The sequence below is a fragment of the Portunus trituberculatus genome, chromosome 39 (genome assembly GCF_017591435.1).
Source record: "Portunus trituberculatus isolate SZX2019 chromosome 39, ASM1759143v1, whole genome shotgun sequence".
NCBI lineage: Eukaryota > Metazoa > Arthropoda > Malacostraca > Decapoda > Portunidae > Portunus > Portunus trituberculatus.
The window spans coordinates 8,446,004-8,461,003 of NC_059293.1; the positions used below are offsets into that span (position 1 = coordinate 8,446,004).

General features: G+C 36.0%; 1 protein-coding gene across 1 annotated transcript in view; it reads right to left on the bottom strand.

Annotated features, from left to right (window-relative positions):
* The window catches only part of LOC123515740, a 27,066-nt gene that overhangs the window by 6,587 nt on the left and 5,479 nt on the right, over nt 1-15,000 (bottom strand). The window contains exons 4-5 of the mRNA XM_045274595.1: nt 13,842-13,962; nt 3,855-4,018 (exon numbers count right to left, since the gene is read on the bottom strand). Of these exons, the coding sequence (XP_045130530.1) occupies nt 3,855-4,018; nt 13,842-13,962 (285 nt within the window). The remainder of the gene's footprint in view (nt 1-3,854; nt 4,019-13,841; nt 13,963-15,000) is intronic.

The following is a 15,000-nucleotide window of genomic DNA, read 5'->3' on the forward strand; positions in this document are numbered from 1 at the left end:
GTCAGGGAAGACACGCAGGACCCGATCATTTCCGAGACACTATTCCCAGAGGTTTCTTGGGATGTGATAACCTTGCAAGCTCCACTTGTTGCTTTGTGTCTTGGTGTAGTTCGAGTATATTAGACGACCGCACTCCCAATAAGTATAGATGTCTTACACGATTGTTTTCATTGATACCTCACCTCGATCACTTTTTGTTGAGTATTTTAATTGGCTGTTTTCTCACTTTGACTACTTTCATCGATACCTCACCTCGTCTGCTTTCATTTGCCTCCACATTTCCACTTCTTTCATTGACTCCTCCCCTCGACTTCTTTCACTGACATCTCATCCTTGTCTATTTCCATCAAGCTCTAGTGGAAGTTATTAGAGTTTCCAAGAACATTTTCGTGATTTTTAGTGATAGTTTAACAAGGATAATGGTAAACTATACAGTAAAATGCACATGGGAACCTGATTAATCTTTGTGTGTTTTTTTAAATAATCTTTATGGGAGTGCAGTGTTTCAAAATACGCGCCAAAGATTTAACATTTCGAGGTAGTTCTTAATGGAGGCAATCTAAGGCATCTTATCATGCATTCAATTATGTACCCTGGCAGGAAGCAGGGAGGCAGCTTCCCAGGCGAGGAGGGCTGACGAAAGACCTGCCTATCAATGTGGCACGTGGAAAAAAAAAGTAAGGTTTAGGGAGGTTTAGTGTCCCAAATCTTTAACAGTCTCGAGTTAACACTATAGCATTCCACATAAAGGTTTTGTTCATTTTTTGTGTAAGGCTTATTTATTTTCTCATGTGCAATTTCTAAAGCTTTTTTTTTCATTGTTATCATATGTACCACAAGATCACAAAAACACACAATTTTAGGATGATGTAGTTTAGTGTTCAATACTTAAACATTTTCGATTCAGCAATGTAATTAAGATGTTTCTTCTGGGTAGTCTCTTTGTTTTCCACTTTATAATACTATACAATAAGACCAAAAAGTTTAAGGAGGCGTAGTTTTAAGTCTATTGTCCTAAAATCTTAAGAAATATTTTTGTTCATCTTTTATGTACGTCTATCTATTTTTTCTTGTGTATGATTTTCGAAGGTTTTATCAATGTCCAACGAGATTAAAAACGACAAATGAGTATGAGTTTAGGAAAGTGTACCTTAAGTTTATATTCGCAAACTTTAACAAGCTTTAACAGTCTTGAGTCAACACTAATATTCTACTTACTTTTGTTTATTTCTTATGTACGTCTTTCAATTATTCCTCTCTACGTCTACCTAATATTAATATTACCCTGTGGATTTACTTCCTTCAAATCTAGCTCCCACCTGCAGTGATGGAGATGAGAACCTGTAATTGGGGATCAGGAATAGATAAGATGACATGAAAAGGTTTGAAGAACGGAAGAATTGTGGTGACTGATGATGATGATGATAATAATAACTACTACTACTACTACTACTACTACTACTACTACAAATGATAATAATAACAATGAAAGACAATACACATCTTCCTTTCCCTTTCATTACAAAAAGCGATCTAAATTCCTTAATACCCGTAGTCAGAATTAGCAGGATACGAGCACCGAACATTCCCCGCTATGCAGAAAAAGTGTCAGGGAAGTACTGCAGAGTGGGCGTGTGGGCGGGAAGGATGGCGCCCACCCACCAAAATATTCAAGAGACTCTGGTCTGTCAGGTAAGGCGAGGGAACTTCATCACCTACTGAATAAGCATGATCTTGGCGAGTGTGATAGACAGGTGGACAGATGAATAGATCGGTGAGGTGTTTGAGTGAGTGATGAAAATATATATGAATGGATAAACAAACAAGAATACACACAAGATAACTAATAGATGGATAGGTTGATAAATAGGCAGACAGACAGACAGACACATGATTAAAGATATAAACACAAAACACAGATATATAAATAAATAAGTACAAAAAGTGGATAGATGATTAGGAAATGAAAGATGGGCGAACAGTTTGAAAATAATGTTAGTTAAATCATAAATAGAAATATTGATGAAATGATCGATAAACATGCTCTATAAGTTAAATGAATAAACAAATTAATAAATAAATAAAATATATAAAGAAAAAAATGATAGATAGATAAAAAGAAGAAGAAGAAGAAGAAGAAGAAGAAGAAGAAGAAGAAGAAGAAGAAGAAGAAGAAGAAGAAGAAGAAGAAGAAGAAGAAGAAGAAGAAGAAGAAGAAGAAGAAGAAGAAGGAGAAGAAGAAGAAGAAGAAGAAAAAGAAGAGACGAGATAACCAAATCGAGAGAAGGAAAGAAACATCCTTTTTTTCATGCAAGAGGAATTCTGACCAAAAAACAAAGCATTCATATCGAAAAACAAACTGACTTATACAGGCAGAAAGTTAGACAGATAAACACTTGAACTCAAAACATAATGCTGCGGGATATAATACGAAGACTTCGTGGCTCAGTGGCTGCTCACTTTCAAATAATTGAATAGAACTCATGCTGGAATCAAATGTTACCAAGAATCATGGATGTTGGCGTGGGTGAGGAGGAGTAAGAATTACAAGAAAAATTGTAGGCTGCCCGCTGTAAAGCAACACCGCCTCTTGGGTAAAGTAATCAAACTTTGTAGAATATTCCGAAGTCTTCGAAAATGAAGCATGGGTCGTGGTGACAATTTTCTTTTTCTCGCCCATTATCTTTTCACCCTTTTGAAAAATTTCTCTCCATCTATCTAGTATGTAGTTATTTACTTACACTTGAATTCTGTTGATTCGGTTGAATATTGTCTTTGACTTTTTTAAATGTTGTGTTTATATATATGAAGTTTTTATCTTTATGGAAAATAAAACACTAAAAATGACAATGTAAAAAAAAAAAAAAAAAAAGGGAAAGAAAACTCGAAAAAGCACACCTGAAAAAAAGTAAAACACAAGAGAGATCGGGAATGAATAAGAGGAGAAATGATGTACACATTATTGGAAAAAGAGAAAAATGCAGTTTAGAAAAGTGTATGATGAACACAAAACAATTTCATATAAAATTTTATATATATATATATATATATATATATATATATATATATATATATATATATATATATATATATATATATATATATATATATATATATATAAACTTTTCAGCAGTAAGAGAGCGAGCTAAAAAGGGAAGAACGATTGAAAAGGAATCACAGAAAAAGAAAAAAAAAGAAAAATATGTATCATTGAAATCTATATATTTGAAAGAAAGTGAGAGGAAAGTTGAGTGAAGCAAATATAAAGTTTGAAAAATATAAAAAGGAAAAAAAAAAAAAATTGGTACAAGAAGATTTCACATCACTATAAATTAATTACTGAATGAGAGGATGAGGCGACCTTGTCAAGTGTCAGGTTTTAGAGAGCATCATGATTAACAACGCACCCTTGACTGTCACCTGAGACCAGAAATAACCAGGTACCCAGGCACACTGCCATAAATATACGTACACATGTATGATTTGATGAAGTAATACATGATACATATGAATATACATACAAAGACAGCCATACATTAACAGATAGCACAACAAAATGATAAGCAAAAATTGAAGTAGACAGATGGATGAATAGATATAGAAGTAAGTAGATATTAACATAGAGAGACCTACTGTGGATAGAAAAAAGACAGATAGATAGATAGATTGATAGAGATACTGTAGATAAATATATAGATGGATAGATAGAGATAGAGATAGATAGATTGATAGAGATAGAGATAGATAGATAGATAGATAGATAGATAGAGAGAGAGAGAGAGAGAGAGAGAGAGAGAGAGAGAGAGAGAGAGAGAGAGAGAGAGAGAGAGAGAGAATGCGTAAGTGTTCATCACCTTCTAGCACAGCGGCTGCAGTGAAAGCCAAGGTCTGGGAAGGAACAGATGACGTCACAGCGAAGCGCCTCCACATCACAGCCTGGGCGGGGCGAAGAAGAGCGAGGCACACCGCCCGCTGACCACGCCCACACGCCCACCAGCAGCCAACCCACACGCCACGCCTGCACATAAACCACACATGGAAACAAATATAAAGACAAATACATGAATACACATATAGGTATAGACAGATAGATAGATAGATAGATAGATAGATAGGTATGAGTAGGTATATAGATAGATATAAACGGATACTTATATAGATGAATGGAGAGAGAAAGAGAGAGAGAGAGAGAGAGAGAGAGAGAGAGAGAGAGAGAGAGAGAGAGAGAGAGAGAATTATGTCACCTGAATCTGTGTTCTGTCTGTCTGTTTCTGTGATCAGTCTGTCTGCCTATCTGCATGTCTATTTTCCTTTATATGTCTTTCTGCTTCTATGTCTTTCTTTCTGCCAGTGTCTGTTTTTTTTAGCTTCGTTCAGTCAGCCAGTGTGTCATCACTCAAACCTTGCCCTACTTATTAACATGCAAATAGGAATAACAACAATAATCACAGCACCCAAATAAAGAGAAGAATAAATGAAATGCACAACACGATCTCATCACCATAATGTAAAGATAAACTCCTCGCTGATAAAGAAAAGCAGAATTGTACAATGGGCAATGCTTTTCTTATACATTAGATCTTCATCACTGTTTAAATTAAAATTAACATTATTATTCTTATTCTCATCATTATTATTATTACATTTATTCTTTGCATAATTTAAGTCTTTAGCTTTTTTTTTTTTCTATCCTTACAGGAACAATAGATTCATAATGAGGAAGAAAAAAAGTGGCAAGAAGAGGTTTGGTTTGAAAAGAACACTATCGATACGGTTTATCATTTATCCACTTATTCATTTATTTTCTTTTTATGATAAAGAACACCATTTTCATTGGATTATCTGATCGTAATGAAGGAAAGCATTTCATGACTCTCTCTCTCTCTCTCTCTCTCTCTCTCTCTCTCTCTGTTTCTCTTGAGTTGTAAGAAGAGAGAAAAACTGAAACAAGACCAAAATCTACAACTGAAGGGGATGAAAGAATGAAGAATGGTGTTAATTCACTCCTACATTAGCGAGGTGAACATAATACGTGAGGGAAAGAAATTATTTTGGTGATTTTATAGAAAGATTACTGACTACAGATTCTTGACTGACGTAATTCTGGTGAAGATGAAAAAAAGAGGACTCGTGGACAGCACAAAAGCTTGAAGAATATAATAAAAGTCGAAGTTCCGTAAAATATAGTTATAAAAAAGTGAATAAGAAATCACCACTATTAACAGATTTTTACCTTACAGAATTACTTTGTTGAAGATGAAAAGAAATAAATGAATAAACAAATAAAAAAAAAGATATGTATAATAATGATAAGGTCCCGTAGCTTAAAAAAAAAAGCTTCAAGAATACAATAAAAATGAAGAATAAAAAAGATAAAAAAGTAAATAGAAATATTCTTGACTGACACAACTCGGGTGAGGATAAAAGAGACAAAAATGGAAAATAAACAAACAAATAGATAAAGATAAGGCCTTCAAGAGTAACACAATAAATGGCCGAGAAACCATAAAATGAAATCAACAATAAAGACAAACAATAACATGGCACTCCAAGAAATTCATCACTATTGCATCGGGACTTTTCTTTTCACATTTATATATTCCTCTCTTGTTTCCTTCTACCAGTGACCTCCTCCACGATGCTGGAAGGGACAGAAGCGGCGAGAGAGCTACAGTAATTGATTGATACGTTTTTGGCGCCTGAAGTGTCATGTGGCGCAATGGTGAGAGAGGTTGTGGCGAGCAGCGGGAGTGATTTCATATGTACGTACGTAGCTCCCGTCGCTTTCGTTGACTACTTTTGGTTCTAGTGGAAGTCCCATATTGGTGTTTCTCATGATGATTTGATTTTAGTTCTACTACTACTGTTGCTACTCCTGCTGCTGCTGCTGCTGCTGCTGCTACAACTACTATTACTACTACTATTACTACTACTACTACTACTACTACTACTACTACTACTACTACGACTATTGCTTGCACTACCACTACTATTACGACTTCTACTACTACTGCTACTACTGCTATTACTATTACTATCATCACCACTACTGTTTTATCCCCACCATTAACACTGCTATCACTCTTTTTCCTTCATTCCTTCCTCCTTCTCCTCCTCGTATACTACTACTACTACTATTACTACTACTACTACTACTACTACTACTACTACTACTACTACTACTACTACTACTACTAGTTCTACTACCACTACTACTACTACTACTACTACTACTACTACTACTACTACTACTACTACTACTATTACTACTACCACCACTACTACTACTGCCTTCAGTTCTCCGCACTATAGGGCACACAAAACCTACTTCATCAACACGAACCTTCATGTTACACAGCAGTACAAGAGGATATTGAACTAAGATAAAAGAATATATCATTTCACTTCCTCTCTGTATCTCATCTCATAATTAAGCACCATGAAGTACTGACAGTAAAGGAGAGTAATTTCGATAAAGGGAAGTATTAAGCCTGCCAGGTTAAAGATATTGAATACAACGTTCAGGTACACTCATTCTGATCAGCAATGCATCTCCACTCTAAACAATATGTAGAAAAGCTCTTTCACTTATGATTTCTTTAAAGTCTTTATAATTTTTTGTTACCGTGTTTGTCTTCAGTCAGAATTCAACGCTCTGTGAAACTGTTCGTATTGACACAGAGAAAGACGAGGAACATTGTGTGGTCTGTTCTTTATTATGAAAGCACTCAAAGGATTAACAAGAAAATAGTAGTAGTTGATTAAGAAAAACGTTGTAGGGCAAGTTTAAAGCGTATATTTTCAAAACGTTACTCATATCCAATGTAGTTTCTTTATCCTTTTGAGTATTCAGTAAATTCATTAGGGCTACGATTCAAAACGACACAGAAATGACCAGTCAGGTTCCCATGGATCTTTCATCCTTTTATATCGCTGAATACTTCAAAACACCACAGCAATTATGAATATTTAAGAACCCTATTAACTTCTGGAATATGAAAAAAAATAGATAGAAATAAAAGATAACAATAAATAAATAAAACAAATACATACAACAATAATAATATGTCAGTTTTTTTGGCAATTCTTTTTCCGTTGATAGTGCAGAATATCTTCAACAACCCTAAAAAAAACTTCTTATGGAGCTTGCAGAAATAACTTTTTTTTTTATAAATGCATTTCTCCTTTGATGGTACAAAATATTCTAAACTATCACTACAATTACGAAAAGCTTTAGGAACCTCAACAACTTCCTCTAAAGCTTGAAAAGGACAGTCAAGTTATGGCGCTGAAGCACTTGAAAATACGATCCCTGTCCCTTTACTCGTGCGTTTCTCATATCTGGAGTTTTCAGAAGAGGTGAGTGTCAAATACAGAAGTTAATTAAAAGCGGCGATTTCTCACGTGCAACGGCGGCGAGCAAGTCATATCTGCTGGAAAAAAATTTGTAGGGCTAGTATACGCCGACGCAATCAAGGTATTCTCTCTCTCTCTCTCTCTCTCTCTCTCTCTGAAATGTATTGGGGCCACTAGAAAATAAAGCCAAGAGTGACAGTTCCGACAACTCTTCATCTTCTAATAGTCTTGATGCGAATGACAATTGATAGAATGTTAGTAAAGCAAGGCACACTTTTGTTGTTGTTGTTGTTGTTGTTGTTGTTGTTGCTGTTGCCTTTGTTCTCCTCTTGCTTCTTCTCCTCCAGCTGCTATTCTTTTACACTTCTCCTTTTTTTTGCTTCTCCATTCTTCATCCTTCTTGTTTTTCCTCTTGTTTTCTTTTTTTTTCTTTCTCTTTCTTCATTTTTGCTTTTTTTCCTCCTCCTCCTCCTCCTCCTCCTCCTCCTCCTCTTTCGTCCTCCTGTTGTCGTCCTCAGGGAGTGTTTAGGTCTGTGTGGAACAAGAGTAGCACATTTCCACGCGCGGCTCAGGTGTGTTAGACTGCAAATTCCCATTCCGCCTCCGCATTCCCTTCACGCGCAGTACACAGCGCGTCTCAACAAGCTCATTTAATACGTCAAAGTGAACCTGGCTGTGCAAGATGACGTATAGCATAGGTTAGGCTTTTACAAATATAAATGATGAAATAGATTTAACTTTAAGGCTTATTTTTCTTGTATATTTTGATTTTATATCTCGACTGCGATTTCCAAGTGTTAAAATGGTTCTAGTAATCAGTGGTTCCCAACCTTTTGGGACTCGCAACCCCTTACCTAAAAGTTTGAAACCCAGGTGATCCCCTACTTAGGGCTTACTATCAGCAGCTTACAGACACATACACATTTACATATGCACATTCACTCACAGGCACGCATACATACACCTAATGACACTGAACTAATGAAGCACACGTTTTGTTTTGCACCGAAAAAAAATAAATGTAAGAGCATAAAGAATGTAATTGATGAGATAAAATTGATATTATCCCAAGCCACTTCTGGCAAGGCTACGCGACCCCCCTGCCAAGGTTTCGCGGCTCCCCAGGGGGTCGCGACCCACAGGTTGGGAATCCCTCTTCTTGTTAATTTAATGAAGTTCTTTTTTTCTTCAATAGTAAGAGAAACACATTTCTGAATAGCCAAAGAATCGTTTCATAACATTAACGCGCATTATTTCTTGTATATTTTGACGTTCTTCTCTGGGCTGGTTTCAAATTGCTGTAATGCAAGATACGGTAATTTCCAAGTGTTTCCATTGTTCTAGTGGTAAGTCATTTTTTTCTGCGTTAATAGTAAGAAAAAAATAACATTCCTGAAAGCCAAGGCATTGTCCCCATTTGAAAGCCAAGGCATTGTCCCCATGTGACCTGTAAAGATTATCCTAATGAGACAGAAAAGTATTGGCATTGGTCACTATCTTACAAATATCTGGCTGTATAAGTCGTGAAATAAACAAACATTAATGCACATGTTCTTAAAGGTTACGACGCACCATCTCGACTAGTTGTAAAAGACACCCTGGGAAAGCTACTGGTAGTTCAAAGTGCTTCATTGACCTCATTAACTCAAAGTGCTTCATTAGCTTAATCGCGAACCACTCTACGTGTTTCTTTTTTTGTCCTCTAAACCTTATATAGAGAAAACACTGGAAAGTTATTCTATTCTACCCTTTCTTTCTGTATGTATACGTGATTGTGGAAGTCTTGTATTGTGACTGTATTGCTGTCAGTTGCTGGCCATGGCAGTGAAAATTATTCTAGTGCAAGTTTGAATAAAGATAATATTCATAGTCATCAATGAGAGAAAGACAAAAAAAATACAAATGAGAAACCAAGCATTCATCCCTTATGACTTCTGAAAATAATCCTTGTCAGAACAAAGCGTTGAATAAGAAGGAATAGATAAATAGAAAAAAAAAAAAATAATTCACCGATACTTACCTGCCTCGATGTGTATACAATAAAAATTACAAACTATTAGTACAAAGTGACCGGTGCAGCAAGGAAAATTAAAAGAAGCGGCGATGATTCAGTTGCATAAGAGGAAGCTGACATAATAGGTAAGCAGTGGGTACACATTTAGCAGTAGAGACCTGAAATGATTTGTGTGTCTGTTTTCAGCACCGCGGGGGATTGGTGCAGTGAGCTCAGAGGAACTTGTGAGAGAGAGAGAGAGAGAGAGAGAGAGAGAGAGAGAGAGAGAGAGAGAGAGAGAGAGAGAGAGAGAGAGAGAGAGAGAGAGAGAGAGAGAGAGAGAGAAGGAATATGAATGCTTCTCCCTAAGGCTAGAGAGAGAGAGAGAGAGAGAGAGAGAGAGAGAGAGAGAGAGAGAGAGAGAGAGAGAGAGAGAGAGAGAGAGAGAGAGAGAGAGAGAGAGAGAGAGAGAGAGAGAGAGAGAGAGAGAGAGAGAGAGAGAGAGACACAACAAAAGTAAAATATGCCAATGACTAAGTGAAATTTACACTTTTCGTTAATATTCTTTTTCTTATATATATATATATATATATATATAGAGAGAGAGAGAGAGAGAGAGAGAGAGAGAGAGAGAGAGAGAGAGAGAGAGAGAGAGAGAGAGAGAGAGAGAGAGAGAGATATAGATAGAGAGTATATAAAACACAACAAAAGTATATGCCAATACTAAGTGAAATTATATACACTATTTTCGTTAATATATATATATATATATATATATATATATATATATATATATATATATATATATATATATATATATATATATATATATATATATATATATTGAAGTTTCATTAGATCCTGTTTGCTAGTTGATCTCTTCATTAGCATGTGTGTAGGAGGTCGATCAATGGTAAAAACACAATTACAAGAAAACGATACAGTTTTGCTACTTCCTCCCAGCCCCAAATAACCAATAAGATACTAAAAAGAAGAAAAAAGACAATTCAGTTTCAATGTTTCGCTACTACTGTGCCAATATCAGTACATGTGTTTCACTGATCATTTCATTTATTTCCTTGCCTTGTAACTGGAGTTCATGTTTGATACTTGAACCTTTTACAGTTATTTGGCACACCTTTCCTTAATTCTTAACCACGCTGAGACATTTCTTCTACGTTTAAATCCACTTCCAAACATTAAACAGACAAGAAACTGCAAAATCGTTTCTTTATATCCCCTTATAATGATTTCATACCTTACTTTTAGAGTTGCCAGTGAAAGGGTTAACAGTTAATATTCATAGAAAATAGAAAATAGAATGAAGACTGAAATAGGTTGAAGAAGTGAAGAAAGAGATAAGAAGTACATGTGGAGGAGGAAGGAAAAAGCAGCAAAGAGGTAAGAGGAAAATCAAAGGATTCTGAGTGCACTGACGGAAGATACTTTGGCGGTGTGCGTGTAAGAAAAGATGCAAAGGCACTAAGGTGAAGGAGATACGCTGTGACGGCCTGTAACAAATGGTGAATGAAAGTAGGTGGTGAGTGGTGATCACTGAATGAATGGGGTTGTTTGTAAAGTGAAATGATATCTAAAAAAATAATGTATTATAATAGGACTCTCTCTCTCTCTCTCTCTCTCTCTCTCTCTCTCTCTCTCTCTCTCTCTCTCTCTCTCTCTCTCTCGCTTATGTGACATATGCCTTGTTTCTTTTCCTTTTTTTATTTTCTTATTCATATATATTTTCTCTTTTAGCCAAAACACACACACACACACACACACACACACACACACACACACACACACACACACACACACACACACACACACACACACACACACACACTATGTCAAGGAAGGACACGCGTGAACAGAACTGTTTTTCCACCTCTTTTTTCTCCCCATATAAAAAAAAAAAAAGTGTCGGTAATTAAGTCCATGATATATTTTTCTTTATTTCATCACTTTTTGGGGGCCATTTTCTTTTATGATCAAGTGAACATATGCACCGTTAGGATTTTTTCTCTCTCTCTCTCTCTCTCTCTCTCTCTCTCTCTCTCTCTCTCTCTCTCTCTCTCTCTCTCTCTCTCTCTCTCTCTCTCTCTCTCTCTCTCTCTCTCTCTCTCTCTCTCTCTTTTGCATCGTGTTCTATTTTCATCTTTTTACTATCTTTATTATGTTATTTATTTAGTTTATTTATTCATTCATTTACTGGCTTTTGCATTTCCACCCTTTCTTCCCACACGCGCAGACTGTTTTTAATTCATTTACTTTATTCGTTAAACTTTTTTATGATAGGGCCTGGAGATAAGATTAAGCTGGTGAATGTGAGAGTGTAGCTGATAATGACGATGACGATGAACGTGATGATGGTGATGTTAATGATGTTCAAATAAATATAAAACAGCTACTGAATTTTAAGAGTAATGAATATCTGGCTTTTTGATGCAGTCTAAGGCGTGACAGTACGCAGAAAAAAAGAAAAGAAAAAGGAATGAGGGTAGGAGGAGAAAAAAAATAGGTGAGGCAACGTGAAAAAAAGAGAAATAGGGAGAGATAGAAAAAAAGAAGATGGGGTGGTAAGAAAAGAGGGATAGATAAAAAATAAACAGGATAAAATATGCAAAAGTGAGAGTTTTAAGAAGGTAGGAACAAAAAGGCAAGACTGGGATAAAAGATGGAAAAAAAGAGGAAAAGAGAGAGAGAGAAAAAAAAAGGTATGGGGAGGACAAGAGGAATTTTTGGATGAGAATGCTATAGTCACAGTACAGTGCAATAAACTGTACGTACTGCCATTATTCGTACTACATATACGCGAAAAATTAAGACAAGAAAAGAACAAAACAATAGGAAATTTAACGAAAATAGGAATAAAAATAAATGATAATGAAAATAAAAATATGAAGATAAGTATAAACTATGATAATAATAATAATAATAATAATAATAATAATAATAATAATAATAATAATAAAAATAATAATAATAATAATAACAACAACAACAACAACAACAACAACAACAACAACAACAACAACAACAACAACAATAATAATAATAATAGTAATAATAATGGTAACAATAATAACAACAACATCAACAACAATAATAATAATAATAATAATAATAATAACAATAATAATAATAATGATAATAATGATAATAATAATAATAATAACAAAAGAATCAGCTGGAAGTGACACGATGCAATACAAAAATAATCTACTCATAAATTATAGAAAACCTCTAATTATTATCAACGAAGGAAACATAAAACAAGGAATAGCAGCAGATGTGTTGGTCCTCATCAGGGAGTTTGCCACACGCTACACTAATTCAGCATTGTGATGTACTCGTTAATAAATCAGTAGCGAAGTCATGTCACGTTTTTACTTGTGACACTAAAGGAAACTGTCACTTATAATACGAAACAGAGAGAAGGTAATGAGTAACCCTTTCCACAACCCTTTCAGTACCAGAGACCATCATCAACCTTATTCAAAATCACTTGCTGTTATTCAGAAAAGAGTAAATGAAAATGAAATAGAAAAGTAGCAATTCAATGTAACAGAATGAGTTAGATTGTTTTTCGGCTCATAACGACAAACACAAACTTGTTACCTAATGCAATCTCGTGATGACATTCAGAACAAAAGTAGAATACAGTCGCAGTATTGAGAGATGAGATATTCATTTGTCCTGGTCTTGTAAGGGAGCTTGCGATGGAAATAGATAGATATGTCAACCATGTTTCATAAAGCGACTATGTGTGAGTCTGGTGACTTCTTGAATCTTCCCTTGCTTTCCTATGTTCTTATTATGTGCTGGTGATTACTCGTGTGAATAATGAATAAAGCGCAGATAAAAAAAAAAAAAAATCATCCGCTAAAAATAATCTGTATTTTAATGGGAAAACCAGGTGTGAATAAATTTTAAATGCACCTGGAGAAATAAGCCTCGAGAAAAGACAATTACATCGTCTGTTTGCTGTAGGGATCTCAGCAGGGAGGTGGTGCACGTCTACATAACTAGTATATATATACATTTTACAGCAGGTGATTATTAAACCCGTTATGAATTTTAGAAGCTCAGATACACCACACACACACACACACACACACACACACACACACACACACACACACTCTCTCTCTCTCTCTCTCTCTCTCTCTGACCTGCACGGGGACTGATAACTAAGTGGGCCTTTTTTTTCACTCTTTTTGTTGCCTTTATCCAGCTTTCGTCTCTTATATAACACACACACACACACACACACACACACACACACACACACACACACACACACACACACACACACACACACACACACTACCAATAACATTCCACGCACAGAACTGCAACCTTCCTTACATTTGTCGAACAACGTTACGGTTACAACCAATCACAGTATTCTCATGAAGACATTTAACTCAGTAATCTGATTAACTAAGGTACGGAGCTGCAAACACATAAACGACGAGTATGTTCTTACCATGACGGCGAGGACGAGCTGGGAACGCTGACTGACTCGTGGGGGCGTGTTTGGCGGTTCCGGGGACAGGATAGTGTGGCCGCGGCTGGAAGGAGGACGACGAGCAATAGAGGACATGGTACTGAGGGAGGGTGGGTGCTCTGTCAATGGTTAACTTTAATTGGAAAAAATAAATTGGGCTTAAAAAGATAAGGTTTGAAAAAAGGGAGAGAAAAGGGAGAAAAATGAGGACTTAGCGTTAACAGGAGAGAGAGAGAGAGAGAGAGAGAGAGAGAGAGAGAGAGAGAGTGGGAGGGAGGGGGTGCTAACGGGTGATGTTCAAAAAGAGGAATTTGACCAATTCGTCTTTTAGTGGGGACTTAATACCCGTGGATTGAACACTGATATTACAAGAAACTTTAACGTGGAAGCCTAGAAATGGATCACTGAATAACTGTATCTTGAATAAAATGTAATGGATATACAGAACAAATGGAAACTTAAATCTTTTGCCAGATGTTAATGTATGGCTCTCATGTCTGGGGGGGATCCACACACACAGCTTTACTAAACAAGGTGGAATCTAAAGCTTTTCGTCTTATCAACTCTTCTCCTCTAACTGACTGTCTTGATTCTTTAAGTCACCGCCGCAATGTTGCATCTTTATCTGTCTTCTACCGCTGTTTTCATGCTGTCTGCTCTTCTGAACTTGCTAACTGCATGCCTTCCCCTCCTGCGGCCTCGCTGCACAAGACTCTCTACTTCTTCTCATCCCTATTCTGTCCATCTTCCTAATGCAAGAGTTAACCAGTATCTTCACTCCTTCATTCCCTACACTGGTAAACTCTGGAACTCTCTACCTGTGTCTGTATTTCCACCTGCCTATGACTTAAACTCTTTCAAAGAGGAGTGTCAAGACACCTCTTACGTTAACTGGACCCTCCTTTTAGATTTTTTGTTTTTTCTTTCTACTTTCCTCTTAACAGGGCCTGGCAACCAGCGGGATTTTTTTCCAACACTTTGTTTGCCCTTGGCCAGTGCCCTTGTAATGTAAAAAAAAAAAAAAAAAAAAAAAATAGTTTGACGCTTGATGTTGGTCGAATATACAACAACATTAAAATGTTTTTCCTACTTGATTTTTGCTATCTGTGGTGATTTTCGAGTTTACAATATCATTTCT